This window comes from Saimiri boliviensis, chromosome 10 (assembly GCF_048565385.1).
Source record: "Saimiri boliviensis isolate mSaiBol1 chromosome 10, mSaiBol1.pri, whole genome shotgun sequence".
In the NCBI taxonomy this organism is placed as follows: domain Eukaryota; kingdom Metazoa; phylum Chordata; class Mammalia; order Primates; family Cebidae; genus Saimiri; species Saimiri boliviensis.
This window is the reverse complement of record NC_133458.1, coordinates 78,735,620-78,750,394: the sequence shown is the minus strand read 5'-3', so window position 1 is coordinate 78,750,394 and position 14,775 is coordinate 78,735,620. Positions and strand designations below refer to the sequence as shown.

The following is a 14,775-nucleotide window of genomic DNA, read 5'->3' as shown; positions in this document are numbered from 1 at the left end:
CCATCATAAGTAATTTGTGGAGTTTTTTTAAATTTTAAATTCCTAACCACAGGCATTTCCTATAGAGTTTTTGTAGTAGGAAAAATGTACTTTTTCTAATAAATGATAATAATCTTAAATTGTATAAAGGGTAGGGAGCAGAAAACATAAGAACATTTCTTCACCAATAAGAAGTATCGATAAAATGTCAGAGAAATAACAGTAGACTCAAGCATGAACCAGAAAAAGTTTAGCCTAAAATATTGGAAACTATGGGTTTGCTAAAAGCTATCAATTATTTTGTTATTATAAAGTTCTACATTATTTCCATTTAAAAATTCATTTGAAAACTGAATTTTTCTTACAGTGTTTGGAAATGAAGCATCTATTATTGCAAACTGGGAGTCAGTTTACACTAATCCTATTATTAATACCAGTTAATTTGAAATTAATGTTTAAAATATAAACTAACATTTATTTAATTATTATTTAGGAATAAATTAAAATTTTAATTTTCTAGACAGTTTTGCCTGTGTATTACTTAAAATAAATGCCTGTATTTAATTTTCATACCTGGAAAAATATAAAGTAATCATAACCATGTCATAAAATTAATATATCTTAACCTCTGAATTTCATAAAACAGAATTATATACATAGGCGCTAACAGTAAGATATATTCAAAATTATCTAACAAATATTCTTAACAAAGCCAAGAATTTATTGTTAAAAGGATTTTTACCAAGTATTCACAGGAATAAGTCACATATAAAGCTCTCCCTTCCTAACCTTAGGAAGTGTTCAAAAGCTAATTTGAGTGCTTTCTAAATAGGTGGAAATTATTGAGATTTGTCTAATTTCCCCCAAAACAGGTACATTCTTATTTTTAGGTTTTGACTTATTTTCTGGGTTTTGTCTAGATCATTCCATGCTCTACTTATTGTGTAGTGAAACATAAGATTTATAATATATTCATTGTAATACCAAAGACTCAATTTGTTATGAACACTTAATACATTTCAAACTGTGCTAACCCGATAGCAGCTTATAGGTATAAGCATCGCATTTTGTGATTTGGAAAAGACAGGTTTAATAAGTGATCTTTTGGTGAACAGCACATTTCTCTGCCTTATGCTCTCATTGATAACAAGCACATGATGCTATGTCTCATGTGTAATAATTGAATGTGTAATATTCACAGATTGCTGCCATGTGTTCTTTCAGCTTTCTGTCACCCTCCCTGTAAGAATGGTGGCCGCTGCATGAGAAATAATGTGTGCGTCTGTCGTGAAGGATACACTGGTAGGAGATGCCAAAAAAGTAAGACATTGCTAAAGGTATTTGTCAACTACAGGTAAAGCAAAGACAAAACTATGGAATGTAAGGGCTGACCTTTCATGCTTTTACCTTAAGGCATCTGTGACCCTATGTGTATGAATGGAGGAAAATGCGTGGGACCAAACACTTGCTCTTGTCCTTCTGGTTGGAGTGGGAAACAATGCAACACACGTAAGAGGAATCTTAAGATACTAAAGCTTTCAATCTTCATGGGAACATAAAGGAGAATTTAAAACAGAGAATATTGTTTTTTACTTTCTTTTGCTTGGTCTTTTTAAAATGTTTGCGTACGTATCCTACTGCAGGAGATAGCTTTCTGAAGTAGAAAGTTTCTCCTCTTCTGAACTCATTCTTTCAGGTTAGCAGAAGAGGATATAGTGTAATTTTCAGGTTTTCTGTTGCACTTGCCAGGATAAATAACAAGCCCTTAAGTCCTGAAGTAGGAGTCAGGGAAAGGTTTTTTAAAAAAATTAGTGATTTCATGGCCCCACCTCAAACTATCCAGGTCTAACCTTTCCAAGAGGAAGTCACAGTGCCACTCAGGCTGGTTAGCTCCTGAGGGTGGCTGTCTTCATTCAAATGTTTCATTCTTTTTTTCCTTTCTGTAAATTATTTTAAATTAGTCACTACTAGAGTGTTTTGATCAAAGTAAAAAAATGAGAACCAACCTAGATATCCAACAATTGGAGAAAAGTTAAATCATGATGAATTCAAACAATGGAACATTTTACAACTGTTAAGGTCACATTTTCCAAGAATATGTAGTGACATTCAAGAATATTCTTGATAAATATTAGGGTAAAAAATTTCTTTAATCACTGACTTTTAACTATGTCTTTTCTTTTCCCTAATGAAAAGTTTCAAGGGTTATGGATAGGATTTGACTAGTCATTAAAAATTTTAACTTGTTTATATTTCAATTGGCAGCTATCTGCTTGCAGAAATGTCAAAACAGTGGTGAATGCATTGCTCCCAGCGTATGCCATTGTCCTTCCTCCTGGGAAGGAGTGCAGTGTCAAATATGTAAGCCCACAGGATGTGTTTCCTACTGTTGTTCTGAATTGGAATCTATTATAATAATTAAAGTACAGCTTTAGAACAAATCCATGGGGGTAAAAAACTCCAGCGTGATGATACTTTTTAAAAAACGATTTTAGAAATAAAACTTACTAAATTTTATATCCATTTAAAAGAGGAAAGTATAGTGTAATATATTAATAGATTGTGTGACAGAGATAATTTCAAATTATCGTCTGTGGATTGCCAGTAAAATTGCCCAGGTAGACCAAAGAAGGTGTAGATATACAGAAGTTTAAATATTATTTCATATTATAAGATGAATACATATTTATCATGGATACCTTAAAATACAGAAATGTATTAAAAATTATTCACTCTAAATTTTACCATCCAGAATTAATTTCTGTTGCTTTTTTAGAGTTTTAGTATATTACCATCCCATGTTAGTCACAAATTTCTTCATAGATGAAATCTTAAGGTATAGAGGAAGATCAAATTGTATGCAATTTCGACATTTTTTGTGGAAACTTGAAATAACATGTTAAAATATTAACAATGACTAACTTAATGGGAAAAACTGGAAGTCTCTGAAAATATTTCCAAGTGGTTAATAATTATATAATTTCAAAATTGGTGGCCAAGTGTACCATAAGCTGAAATTACACAGTTCTATTATGATCATGCTTTTTTACTAGAAATAATGGACCTTCCATTTCAATGTCTTGTGAACCACACCCTTGTTTCCATGCATCAGAAATTTTACATGAAATTTTTTTGACACTTAAACCTTATTTTATTAGTAAATGCTCTTGTAATTTATACGTTTGTTATCCTAGGAAGACATATCAAAGTACTATTAAGTGCTGGCATTTACATAAGAAATATATGCTCAAAAATTGATAATTTTAATTGGAATTTAGCTGTGATAAAATGCTAGAAAAAAAAGAGTTAGCAACCTCAAGGTGGATTGCTTGTTCTGGAGTGAGCTCCATGTAGACCATAAGAGAGAAGGATGAGAAGATGTTAAAAACACATTAATGAAGAAATATGCTTCAGTGGTTGCAGATTGAGGTTGTCTGAGCACAGCCTGAAGCTGAAGCTGTGCGCCCTGTTTCTGCACCCTGCAGCATTTTTATGTGAATTTAAAAAGTCGCCCTACTTCAAATTCTTTATTTCCAACTATTGAGAAACTGTCCAAATATATTGATATTTCTTAAACAAAATATGCTACTACCATCTGCTGGAAAATGGTTATAATAAATATTCAAATCTATGGTGACTATCATGTGAATGCTGCTTCCTTCGCTGTGGATCCCTTATGGATTGACTACACAACCTGCCCAGTTGTATACAGCAGCCCAGATGAAAACATATACTGTCAATGTTGCATTTATCTTAAAGGACATATTATTCTTGAACGTGGAAGCTTCAGGTATGTAATATTGAAGCAGTAACTATTATATAATTTTATGGTATGCTAATTTTCACTCAATATTGCTTTAAAACATTTATGTCCTTTAAAAACAAAACTTTAAGCAATATATTAATTCCATAATATAAATATTACAAAAGTTGCTTTAGCCTCCTCCTTATGTTTACCATTTTGGTTATTTACAAGTTATTATTATTAAAAGCATTTTCTTTCTACAAGTAGATGATAAATAAATTGAGATATTGAGATAGATACAAGTATTTTTAATTGCCTTAGAAAAGATTTCAAGGAAGAAATTTCTGATATAGACAGCATGAGTATTTTTCAGAAATTTCCAGTAGAGTTGTTTTACATTAAACTTCTAATGGTAGTGTAAAAATTGTCAGTTTTTCCATACACTAGTCAGTATTGAATTGCCTGTTTTAAACTTTTGCTAAATATTAAAAAGCCAATTATAAATGCTATCTTCTGTTAATGACTTGGGCTCCTCTAAAAAAAGAGATGTATTTCAAATACTTTAAAATATAATCGATGAAATTTTTGTTTCTTTTAATAATATCTTTATGGAATTCCAAAAGTGTTGTTTCAGTTTGGGGTGTTTTGTTTTTGATGTGTGTATGTGTTCTGAAAGATGGGAACACATAGATTAGATTCATCCATCGATGGTTCATTAATAGATTCCTGTGATGGCATTAGTGTCCAGTCACCACATAGCCTCAGACAACTGGAATAGAATATGTCACAAGCATTTGACATGTCAAAAGATGGTCATTGTAAAAATTTGTGTATTGCAGCAATTTGCAACCCCAAATGTCTTTATGGAGGCAGATGCGTATTTCCCAATGTGTGTTCCTGCCGCACTGAATATGCTGGAGTCAAATGTGAGAAGAAAATACAGGTATTTCAAAGTTTAAAAAGAAAATAAATAGTAGACATTGACATTTTCATATCTCTTCTACTTAATAATTATTACCAATTAATGTTTTATTTTCTTTTATTTCCAAAATAAGTATAAAAGTATTTGCCTCTAAAATCAAAAATTATATCATTTTTATGTTACAGTAGAGTCATTATATAAAATTTTGATGTGTGGTTAAGGAATTTCAGTGTATAGATAGAATTGTCCAATATAATGTAGTATTTCATGACACAGGAGTTGAGACAGCAAATATTCCACAATATAAATTCAAGACATCACTAATTTATGTTTTGGTCAAGTACTTGGTTAGCAGACTGCCCTCACCTGTCTCAAAAAAATCCACCACCTTTAAATAAGTGAATCACCACTTCATTTACTTGAGGGTGGTTCTCATCATTTTCACTGGGGCACATGCCACTAAGGCCTTCTCTATTCTCATTCATTTTCCCTGACAGATATTCTTTCCTTCATTTGCCCCCTATTAAAATCTGTTACTAGGAAAGCAGTAGAAAACTCTTGATATTATTAGCATTAGGATTTGTTTGTATTTCAGAAATCAAGGAACGGAAGAAAGATCAGAAACTTTCTTGGAGTTTCTGTAACTGCCCACACTTATTTGTAAGGCCAATGCTGTAACACATATCTTTTAAAAGTTTCTGTGATACTATTTCTTCATATAGGATTACAATGCATTTTGTTTGATCTCTAATCTTAAATTTTCAAATATCAACAGCTGAGATATTATTTCAGTCCTAATTCCTATATATACAAGGGTCGCTCTAATAATCTCTTTCACAAACAGATACATAAATGCAGCAAACCTATAAAAACTCTCTTAATCTATAGGAGTTGTAATTTAAAAAGTTATGATATGCTATTTAGCATTTCAGAATGCCCCAAGGTCATGAATATGAAAGTCTGCTGGAATACTGGAATTTGACAACGGATTAGAAATTTTCTTCTTGAAGCTTGATATGGATCAGTGTGACTTAGAGACAGAGTGGATGTATGTATAGTATTCTCCAAGCACCGGTGTCATTCTGTATGATTGGCCCCCATAATGAAAATAACCAGATCATAATAGGGCTATGGTTTGAAAACTGGAAAGCAAAAGTTATTGAGTATTTATTTGATTAGATGTTGTTTGAGAAAAATAAAAATAAAAGCTTGAGCTTCCTTGGGGTTTGAAGGCAGCCTAAGTATACATTATCTGATTTGATTTGATGTGAGATTTTTATGGCACAGAAAACCCTATGACCTCCAAAGCTTTTTAACTCCACTTTGACAGTACTAAACTTAGGCAGCTGCTCTATATTCTATTTTATGTATTTATTTGCCATCTGATTCTTTCCTCAAATGATCAATGGTAAGTCATCTTTATCCCCATTAATGTTGCTTCTGACAATGGATTTGAAATCACACTAAGAAGAAAAAAATGTCAGAAGGCCATGGGGGAAGGGCTTGAGGACAATATGTCTTGTTCTAATGTAATCTGGTCTCCCAAGCTTGTAACTTCTCATTCTGGCTGTATTCGTGATGATATTATTATTATTTGCTTTTGATATTTCTTTGGATCCCACACACAGGTTAAAACATAAATTTTTTTTTAGTGGGGAAAAAAGCAGCCACTATCCATAGGTATCCACGGAACCTTCTCCAACTCCATCTTTTCCCCCTCTTTTCTACCTTCCCCAAAGGAGAGTTCAGGCTGGCTGACTACCTCCTGGCTCTTTCTCAGGCACCCTGAGGTAGTGGGTTAAAAAAGAAATGGAGGGTACTGATTGGATTGCTAGACTTTCAATGAAGGAGAGAATTACTGGCTAGCGACAAGAAACGTGGAGAAAGAGAAAATAAGGAAAGGAAGGAAAGGTGCTAAGAGGATGAGTTGACAAAAGGCTTTGGGAAGCATCGTAACCTTCTGCTTGCTGCTGTGTGCACTTACACTGACCCTGCCACTTATATGCTCTGTGATTTTGGCCAAGTTTAACTCTCTGAGTCTCAGTTTTCTCATCTGTAATAGGGCACTAATAGTAGCGCCTAATCATAGGCTTATTGTAAGGATTAAATATGTTAATACATGTGAAGTACCTAGAATGGTGCTTGGGATGTAACAAGCACTATGTAAGAGTTTGTAACTAATTACACTGAAGAGAAGACTAGTAAGAGGTAGAGAAGAAAAAGGATGGGGAAAGACACATGTGAGAAACATTGCGGTGCGTTGTGAATATCAACAGTTTTTTTTTTTTTTCCTGAGGGGTATCAAAAATTAATTAGCTTTATTGGGCATGGATGTTTCTAACGTGTAACCCTGGGCCAAGATGGAGTCACCTAGTATGCAAGCTCCATTTGGTTATCACTGCTTCGACCTTAAATATCTTGGTTAGACTTCAATGTTATGAAAATAGTATTGAGTCTAGTAGCAAACAGAACTAAAAGAGCCTTACATACCATGTCAGCAGGAAGAAGGTAACAAAGAATGAGTAAGAGTTAAATGATTTTATGCTATTCATTGAAACACAATTTCCTTCTTCCTACTACAGATAAGACGCCACTGAGTAGCATCAAGTATATGAATTAAAAGCTGTATCTTAAGAACGGAAATGTGTTGTTCAGAAAAAGTTGGAGAAAACTCGAAGTTTATTTGAACATCATTTAAAAAATATCTTAAAGACTAAAGAAACTAATAAAATATATAATGATCCTAGTTGTAATTATTAGAGAAAAGCAAAGAAGAAATCCATGTAATCTAAATTGGATGTTGAGATGGAATCGAATATTTACACATAGAGATGATGTATCTGATATTCCATCCATTCGCAATATTTAATAAACTGAATGTTTTCTCAGCTCAGGACTGTGTCTGTACCATCAGGAGTCAGTCAGTATAATGGAAGCCACTTTTTATCTTCCTCATACATGATGTTTATATAATAAGAACTGCATAATAAGAACAACTTGGTCTCCCCAACCCCTTATTTTAACCCAGACATTCCTTCTTTTGATTCTGGGTCTTTAGATAAATTCTTTTAGCCAACTGCCAATCAGAAAATTCTTGAATCCACCTATTATGTCTCTTCCCTGAAACATAAAACCCAGCTGTGGCACGACCTCCTTGGGCACATGTCTCAGCATCTCCAGGGGCCATGTCACAGGACATGATGACTCATATTTCACTCCGAATAAATCTCTTCAAATATTTCACAGAGTTTGACTCTTTTCATTGACAATAACTTGCTTCACTCTGTTTTATGTTACCAGACATTCAGAAATATAAATGCAAAATAAATGTTAAAATTTAGTATATACCTAAATGTTTCTTCAGCTTTTGTGAAAATAGGAGTATTGTAGATAAAAATGAATATTTTTTAAACAGTTATTGGAATTAAAATACTATGAAAATAGATACAACTTTTATATCAGTTTGACAACTTTGCTCAGTATACAACTGTATGAGTGGAAAACAAATTCACTTTCTTCCTAGTATACTGTCACAACACAACAATCAACACAGAAGACATCGAAGTGACCTCTGGTCATCAAGAAGTTTATGGGGAATTCTCCCCAGTAACTGATCAATTCTGCAGCAGACAAAAGCTGGACGTCCTCTTAATTCAATTCAGTTCTGAGACTATCTACCTGTCGTAGCATCAGATCCTCAGGTTGAGGGCTCTGTTCCTCAGTTCCTCAGACGTCCCCACTTCAGATGGCAGCCAAATGCCGTCGATTGTTTTACCTGTGCTTCTGACTGGCCGGCTACAAATTGGAGTTCCCACAATCTCTTCCTCTCAGATTTGATTAATTTGCTAGACCGGCTCACAGAACACAGTGAAACATACTTACTGCTTTATTATGAAGGATGTTACAAAGAGCACAAGTAAGTAGGGCAAAGCATGTGGGAAGGGGTGCAGAACTTCCATGCCCTCTCTGGGCTCCTCCAGGAACCTCTGTGTATTCAGCTATCTGAAAGCTCATCTGAACTTTGTCCTTGGACCTTTATGGTGACTTCATTACATAGGCATGATGGATTGAAGCACTGCCCACTGGTGATTGACTTGACTTTCAGCCTCTCTCCCCTCCCTGGAGGTTGGAGGGGCTGGGATGAAATGCCTAAAGGTGTCGTGGTCTTTCCTATGACCAATCTCCTATGACCTGGCTATCCAGGAGTCCCCAGCCATCAGTCAACTCATGAGCATACAAAAAGACCCTTATGACCTTGGAGATTATAAGGATCTTAGGAGCTGTATGTCAGGAATGGGATGAAGACCAAATATATATTTCACAATATCACAACCACATAGCAATTTTATCAGTAGCCTTATTGATTGTTAATGTAAACTTTTTATGGTTATAAAGTTATAATTGCTTAAAGACTTATTCTGAGGTACCTAAACTAATGCAGTTATTCACCGCATAATGAATGATGTTTCAGTTAATCACAGACTGTACATATGATGTTGGGCCCCTCAGATTATATTACTGTATTTTTACTGTACCTTTTCTATGTTTAGATCTACAAATACATATCATTGCGTTACAATTACCTACAGTATTGAAATACAGTAACATGTTGTAAAGGTTTATAGCCTAGATATAGTAGGCTGTACCACCTAAGTTTGTACATTCTATGCTGTTAGTACAAAGACACAATTGTCTAATCATGGATTTCTCCAAATATATACCCTTCATCAAGTGATGTATGAGTGTACATTACATTTTTCATAAATGTTTTTAGATCCACATCAAAAATCTTGATAAAATTAAAATATTAATCAATACACTAACCATTTATAATAAATTTAATGGACATGTTTATGTTAATAATGAAGAAATGCCATGGTTTACAGATTTCATGTAAAAATCACTCCTTATGAAAGCTAGTGACTCATGAAAATGAAAGTAATGTTTAGAAATATAATGGGAGTTTAGAAAAGCAAATAATTTTAAAAATTTATGGCTAGTGATTTAGTTTTTGGCTTATGTCTTAGTGATATTTCACGTCAATTTAAACATGTTTTATTCACAGTCTATTTGGAAAATACTTTGAAAACAATGAGTGTTTAAAAATTAAGCAAAAGTACTTGAAAGTATGTAACTTTCAATATTTATTTTATAAATTTTATTTATTAATAGGAATAAAGTCTTTTTATGTTGCCCAGGCCGGAGTGTAGTGTGTATTCACACTGAACTCTCATAAAGAATTCAGACTATAGACTTTGCTTAGTTAATATGTTTGATGGTTTTGCATTTATTCATTCTAACATTGAAATGAAATGCGTAACAAAATTTAAAATTTCAGGTTAAAAGTATTTGGGGATATGTGGAACCCATAATGACAATATAGACGTATTTATTTTTTTCAATTTTATAAAAAAACCATCACAATTATTTAATTTTTTATGAACTTATGTGCTAGAGTTTAAACCAAGTATTTTATATGAATCAAATTAGTATAATATTTTGCCTTTATGCCACTTAATAATTTGTTTATGACTTATAATTTGCTTGCCAGTTACTTCTAAAATGAGAGGCAGTGGCCTAAATATTAAACAACATGTTAAATAGGGGGAGAAATACATTACAGAAATCTTAAAAGAAGATACACTGTACTGTGTGTGTAAAATGTTATTAACTATAAATAAGAAGTAAATAATAAACAGCATTAAAAGATTCTGTTCTTTTTAAAAGAGAAGAATAGCTATTTGTTCACAGAAAGCAAAGTGGGGAATCTTAAATGGAACTTGCTCATCAATGTTTATATAGTGGATACTGCGTAGTCCTGCAGCTAATGTCTCCTCATTCACTGTTTGCAAAAGATACTGAAAATATCAACTCAATTCTTGTTTCTAGAAAAAAAAAAAAGTCCGACAAAATTCATAAAGATTGTATAAGTCAGGTGGGTGCAGTTTTCTGTACCTGTAATCTCAGCTACTTGGGAGGCTGAAACAAGAGGATCGCTCGAGCCCAGGAGTTGAAGTTTGTAGTGAGTGATTATTCTACCTGTGAGTGCTATGAATCGCTACTGCATTCTAGCTGGGCAACGTAGACCCCATCTCTTAAAAACAAATGCATAAGTCTTAATACATTTTCCTTGTCTATGAAGTAGATAAGATATCTGTAAACAGCAGTAAAGCAAAGTGTGCTAAAGTCACTAATATTTAAAGTTGAATAAGATATAAGACTTATTCGCAGGTGACTTTTATTTTTCACAGAACTCAGCCCTTAATTTCAGAAAACAAGCTGCACAAACTCACCCTGTTGACTATTCGTCTCAAGTTTATTTCCCCCAGTTTTCAATTTGCCTCACAAGGACCTCATCACATAACAGTTAAACTCTTTGTTAATGTTGAAAACAATGGGCAGCATCCTTAACACTCTGCTTCCTTTGAACAATCAGGCTTGTAATGGCCAGGACAAGTCTGCAGCAGACAGGTATGTTGGACTGCTACCTATCCCTGGCAATGAAGAGTGCGAAAGTACCCTCAGTTTTCCTCCTTTTCTGTATTTCTAACAGCCCCTACTTGAATGGAAATTGCTTCCCTTTTTCCAGGTAGGAACCATCGAATTAAGAATTTTTTTTCCTTGATGCAACTCAATAAATATGGTGGTTGATTAAAAAGATACAGCAATCAAGACAAGAAGTGAGGCTGGGTCTAACATTAGGGAGCCAGGAAGCAATCAAGAGACTCATTCTTTTCTCTTTCTGGAGCTGCATGGATCGTCTCTTCTTGGCTTCTCTGTAAATCTTTAATTCTCTTTGCTCATTGCTGTTATTTACTGATTTTCCTCAGGATTCAATGTGGTCACCAGATCAATGTGATGATCTTTCTATTCCAATTACTGCCACCTGTTGCCTAGAAAACATGTCATTTAGTTCAAAGGTCTTGAATGAGAAAAATCTAAGAGAGATTGGTAGTACAGGATGGGCGTGAAACAGTGACCGTCCCCAGGCCATCAGCCCAGGTCAGGGCCAGCAGAGCCATGGCAGATGGAGTTGGCTGTTTGCTAAGTTACAGGGAAGTTCATTGTATTAGTTCATTTTCACACTGCTCATACAGACATACCTGAGACTGGGAAATTTACAAAAGAAAGAAGTTTAATGGGCTCACAGTTCCACATGGCTGAGGAGACCTCACAATCACAGGGGAAGGTGAGAGGCTTGTCTCACATGGTGGCAGACGAGAATGAGAGCCACACAAAAGGGATTTCCCCTTATAAAATCATGAGATCTCTTGAGACTTATTCGCTACCATGAGAACAGTATGAGGGAAACCATCCACATGGTTCAACTATCTCCTACTCGGTCCCTTTCACAACACTAGGGAATTATGGGAGCCACAATTCAGATAAAATTTGAGTGGGGACACAGCCAAATCATATAATTCATGTTCTGAATTGGACAGGCAACAGTTTGAAATTCAGAAAGTTCTCAGAGCTTGACTTTTGTGATACTGAAATTGATCGAGATAAATAATTAGACCAATCTGAATAGCCCTCTATTCTTGAAAAATGATGGTAATTCTAGAAAAACCTTGGCTGTCAAAGATTTTTAAATTTTTGCTTTATTTTATTTATCGAAGGCAGGTAAATGAAAACTATGTACAAATATTTCTGTCAAAAGTTATGATAACCTCTTCACTCAGCCTCCACTTCATTTTCATAATTATTTAATAGCACACTGTAACAATCAGAAGTGCTTCCCTTAGTGGAAGTAAGATCAATTATGTGATTATCATTTTAATAAACTAAGTGAGGATAATTAGAAGAAAAACCAAAATGTATTGAGTATGATTTTAGGGAGTCTAATTAATATTAATCTTTCAAACACTCAAGTTTTTGAGAGAAAATATTCTATTTTACAGAAACACCACCAAAGCACAATCGTTTCTGCCGCTTACACTTTGCCGTGACTGTGTTTGAATGCGTATCTGACACCAAGGCCTATGAACTACGTGATGTTATCTATTTTTAGAAAAAAAAAAACAACGAGCTTTTAATGGCTCAAGATCATTTGATAATTTATTAAAGATATTTCTGTCCACTTTTTGATCCATATTATGGGTTGATGAAATAAAAATATGCCTGTTAAAATGAGGTATTCAATTTATCAATTTGTTGGACAAAAATATTTTTTAAAAACTCTTCAAGAATTTGTGAATTACCAGTTTGTTTTGTTCTGGCTGTGGATATGTATTTGTACATGGAGAGGCATCTGCTAAGATCCCCATGTAGAAATAGAATGGAGGCAGGTGAGCAGCAGGGCAAATTGAGCTGAGGCTTCAGAGTCAGGTGCACCTGGATTTTAAGTCAATCCTAAATCATGGCTCCACCTCACCACAGCTGTGTGGACTTGTACAGAGAGCTTTACCTCCTTCTATACATGAATTCCCTCATTTGTAAAATGGGGATAAAAAATACTTGTTTCATAAGAGAACTGTGTAATGTTAACTTTAAAATGAGATTATTATTGATATGGTTTGGCTCTGTGTTCCTACCCAAATCTCATCTCAACTTGTAATTCCTAGGTGTCGAGGGAAACACCTGGCAGGAGGTAGTGGGATCGTGGAGGTGGTTCTCATGAGATTTCACGGTTTAAAAGTGTGGGACTTCCCCCACCCCGCCTCTTCCTGCTGCCTTGAGAAGAGCGTGCTTGCGTCTCCTCTGTCTTCTGTCATGATTCTAAGTTTCCTGAGGCCTCCCAGCCATGCCAAACTGTGAGTCATTTAAACCTCTTTTCTTTATCAATTACCCAGTCACAGGTAGTTCTTTGGAGTGGTGTGAAAATGGACTCATACCATTGTAAATAATTTTTCACAGTGACTGTTATCTAAATCCCCAGCACATGAGTTTTATTATTTTTTGTTGTTGCTAAAAATGTATCAGCCACACCAGCTGAAGAAATGACAGGAGGACTCCTCCGTCTGGATTTTAGAGTTTTCCAGTGATTACTATATATTGCTATTGTTTTTTGTTCACTAATTAACTTTAAAAAGCACTGATTAAACAAGATGTGAGATTAAAATCAACAAAATATGCAAACATAAACTTTAAATCAACTCTGGCATATAAGAAGAACCAGACTAAGGCGGTTAGAGGCAGCTGGCGTATAATGACTGAAACTGAAAGCTGAATGCATGCCACACTGTGCTCGTTGTTGATGACCCGCTGTACTCACCTGTGTAGTTCATTAGCATCTAGCATCAGCCTCCAAAAAAGACCCTTTTAACCTTAGTGGGCCTTAGGCGCTTTTGTCTTTGGCAGATCTCTCTCTCCATTTAAAAATATCAGAAAGTGGATTTTACAACTGGGTAGATTATAGAGATGAATAGGTTAGTATCATTTATTAAAATAGTTTATTTGACCTAAACATTTTTAATACTGATTTTAAAACACATGAGAACATTTCTGTGGGCCTTTAAATGTACTGTGGGCCATAGCCAGTGTACCTCCCTCGCTGATGAAAATGGGGCCCTTTCTGGCAAGGAGTATTGTACTCTTAAGCACACTAGTTCAGAGACTACAGAGCTCTTTCAACGGCCACTGCAGATGCTTTGAGAGAGTAAGAGAAAGGGAGGACAAAGCAGATGACGTGTCATTTTTTGTTTGTTTTTAGTTGTAAAGACAGACTTCTGCATCGTTGTTCAAAGAATTTTAAGCTGTTTTAAACTTTAAAATGTTTCTATTGCCAGATGAAATTAGCTTATTTTGCCTGCAGATGGTGCTAGATCCTCAGTTCCCAGGTAACACATTTTGGTAAGAGAACATATTAAATATTTAAGGCAAACATGACATTTTTTGAAAATAAAATTCTCCGTAATTAACATGACATCAGTATTTCCTGTGAACCTACAGTCTTAGGCATACCTGATAATTGCCAATAATTAGAGCCACTTGTCTGAGAGCAGTTAAATATTCTCAATTGGCTTGTAAAAGACACTGCTTTCCTTCAAAGATCTGGTGACTGAGTCTGTCTGAGATTAATTTTTTTTTAGTAGTAGTAGATTGGGCAGAAAACATTTTTTACTTCTGTATACATTGAACTTGAAAAGTCAAACTGTGAAAATAGCCAGTACTGTCAAGTATTTCAAGA

At 34.5% G+C, this 14,775-nt stretch overlaps 1 protein-coding gene across 4 annotated transcripts in view; it reads left to right on the top strand.

Annotated features, from left to right (window-relative positions):
* VWDE (von Willebrand factor D and EGF domains) overlaps positions 1-9,456 on the top strand; it is an 80,559-nt gene extending 71,103 nt beyond the window's left edge. For 3 of the 4 annotated variants that reach the window (XM_074379527.1, XM_074379528.1, XM_074379526.1), the window contains 4 exons: positions 1,204-1,299; positions 1,393-1,488; positions 4,564-4,667; positions 7,229-9,456. In XM_074379527.1, the coding sequence (XP_074235628.1) occupies positions 1,204-1,299; positions 1,393-1,488; positions 4,564-4,667; positions 7,229-7,243 (311 nt within the window). In that variant the 3' untranslated portion in view covers positions 7,244-9,456. Of the gene's footprint in view, positions 1-1,203; positions 1,300-1,392; positions 1,489-2,244; positions 2,341-4,563; positions 4,668-7,228 lie in introns of all 4 variants that reach the window. The other variant, XM_074379529.1, reaches the window with a different exon arrangement.
* Positions 9,457-14,775: the final 5,319 nt, after the last annotated feature.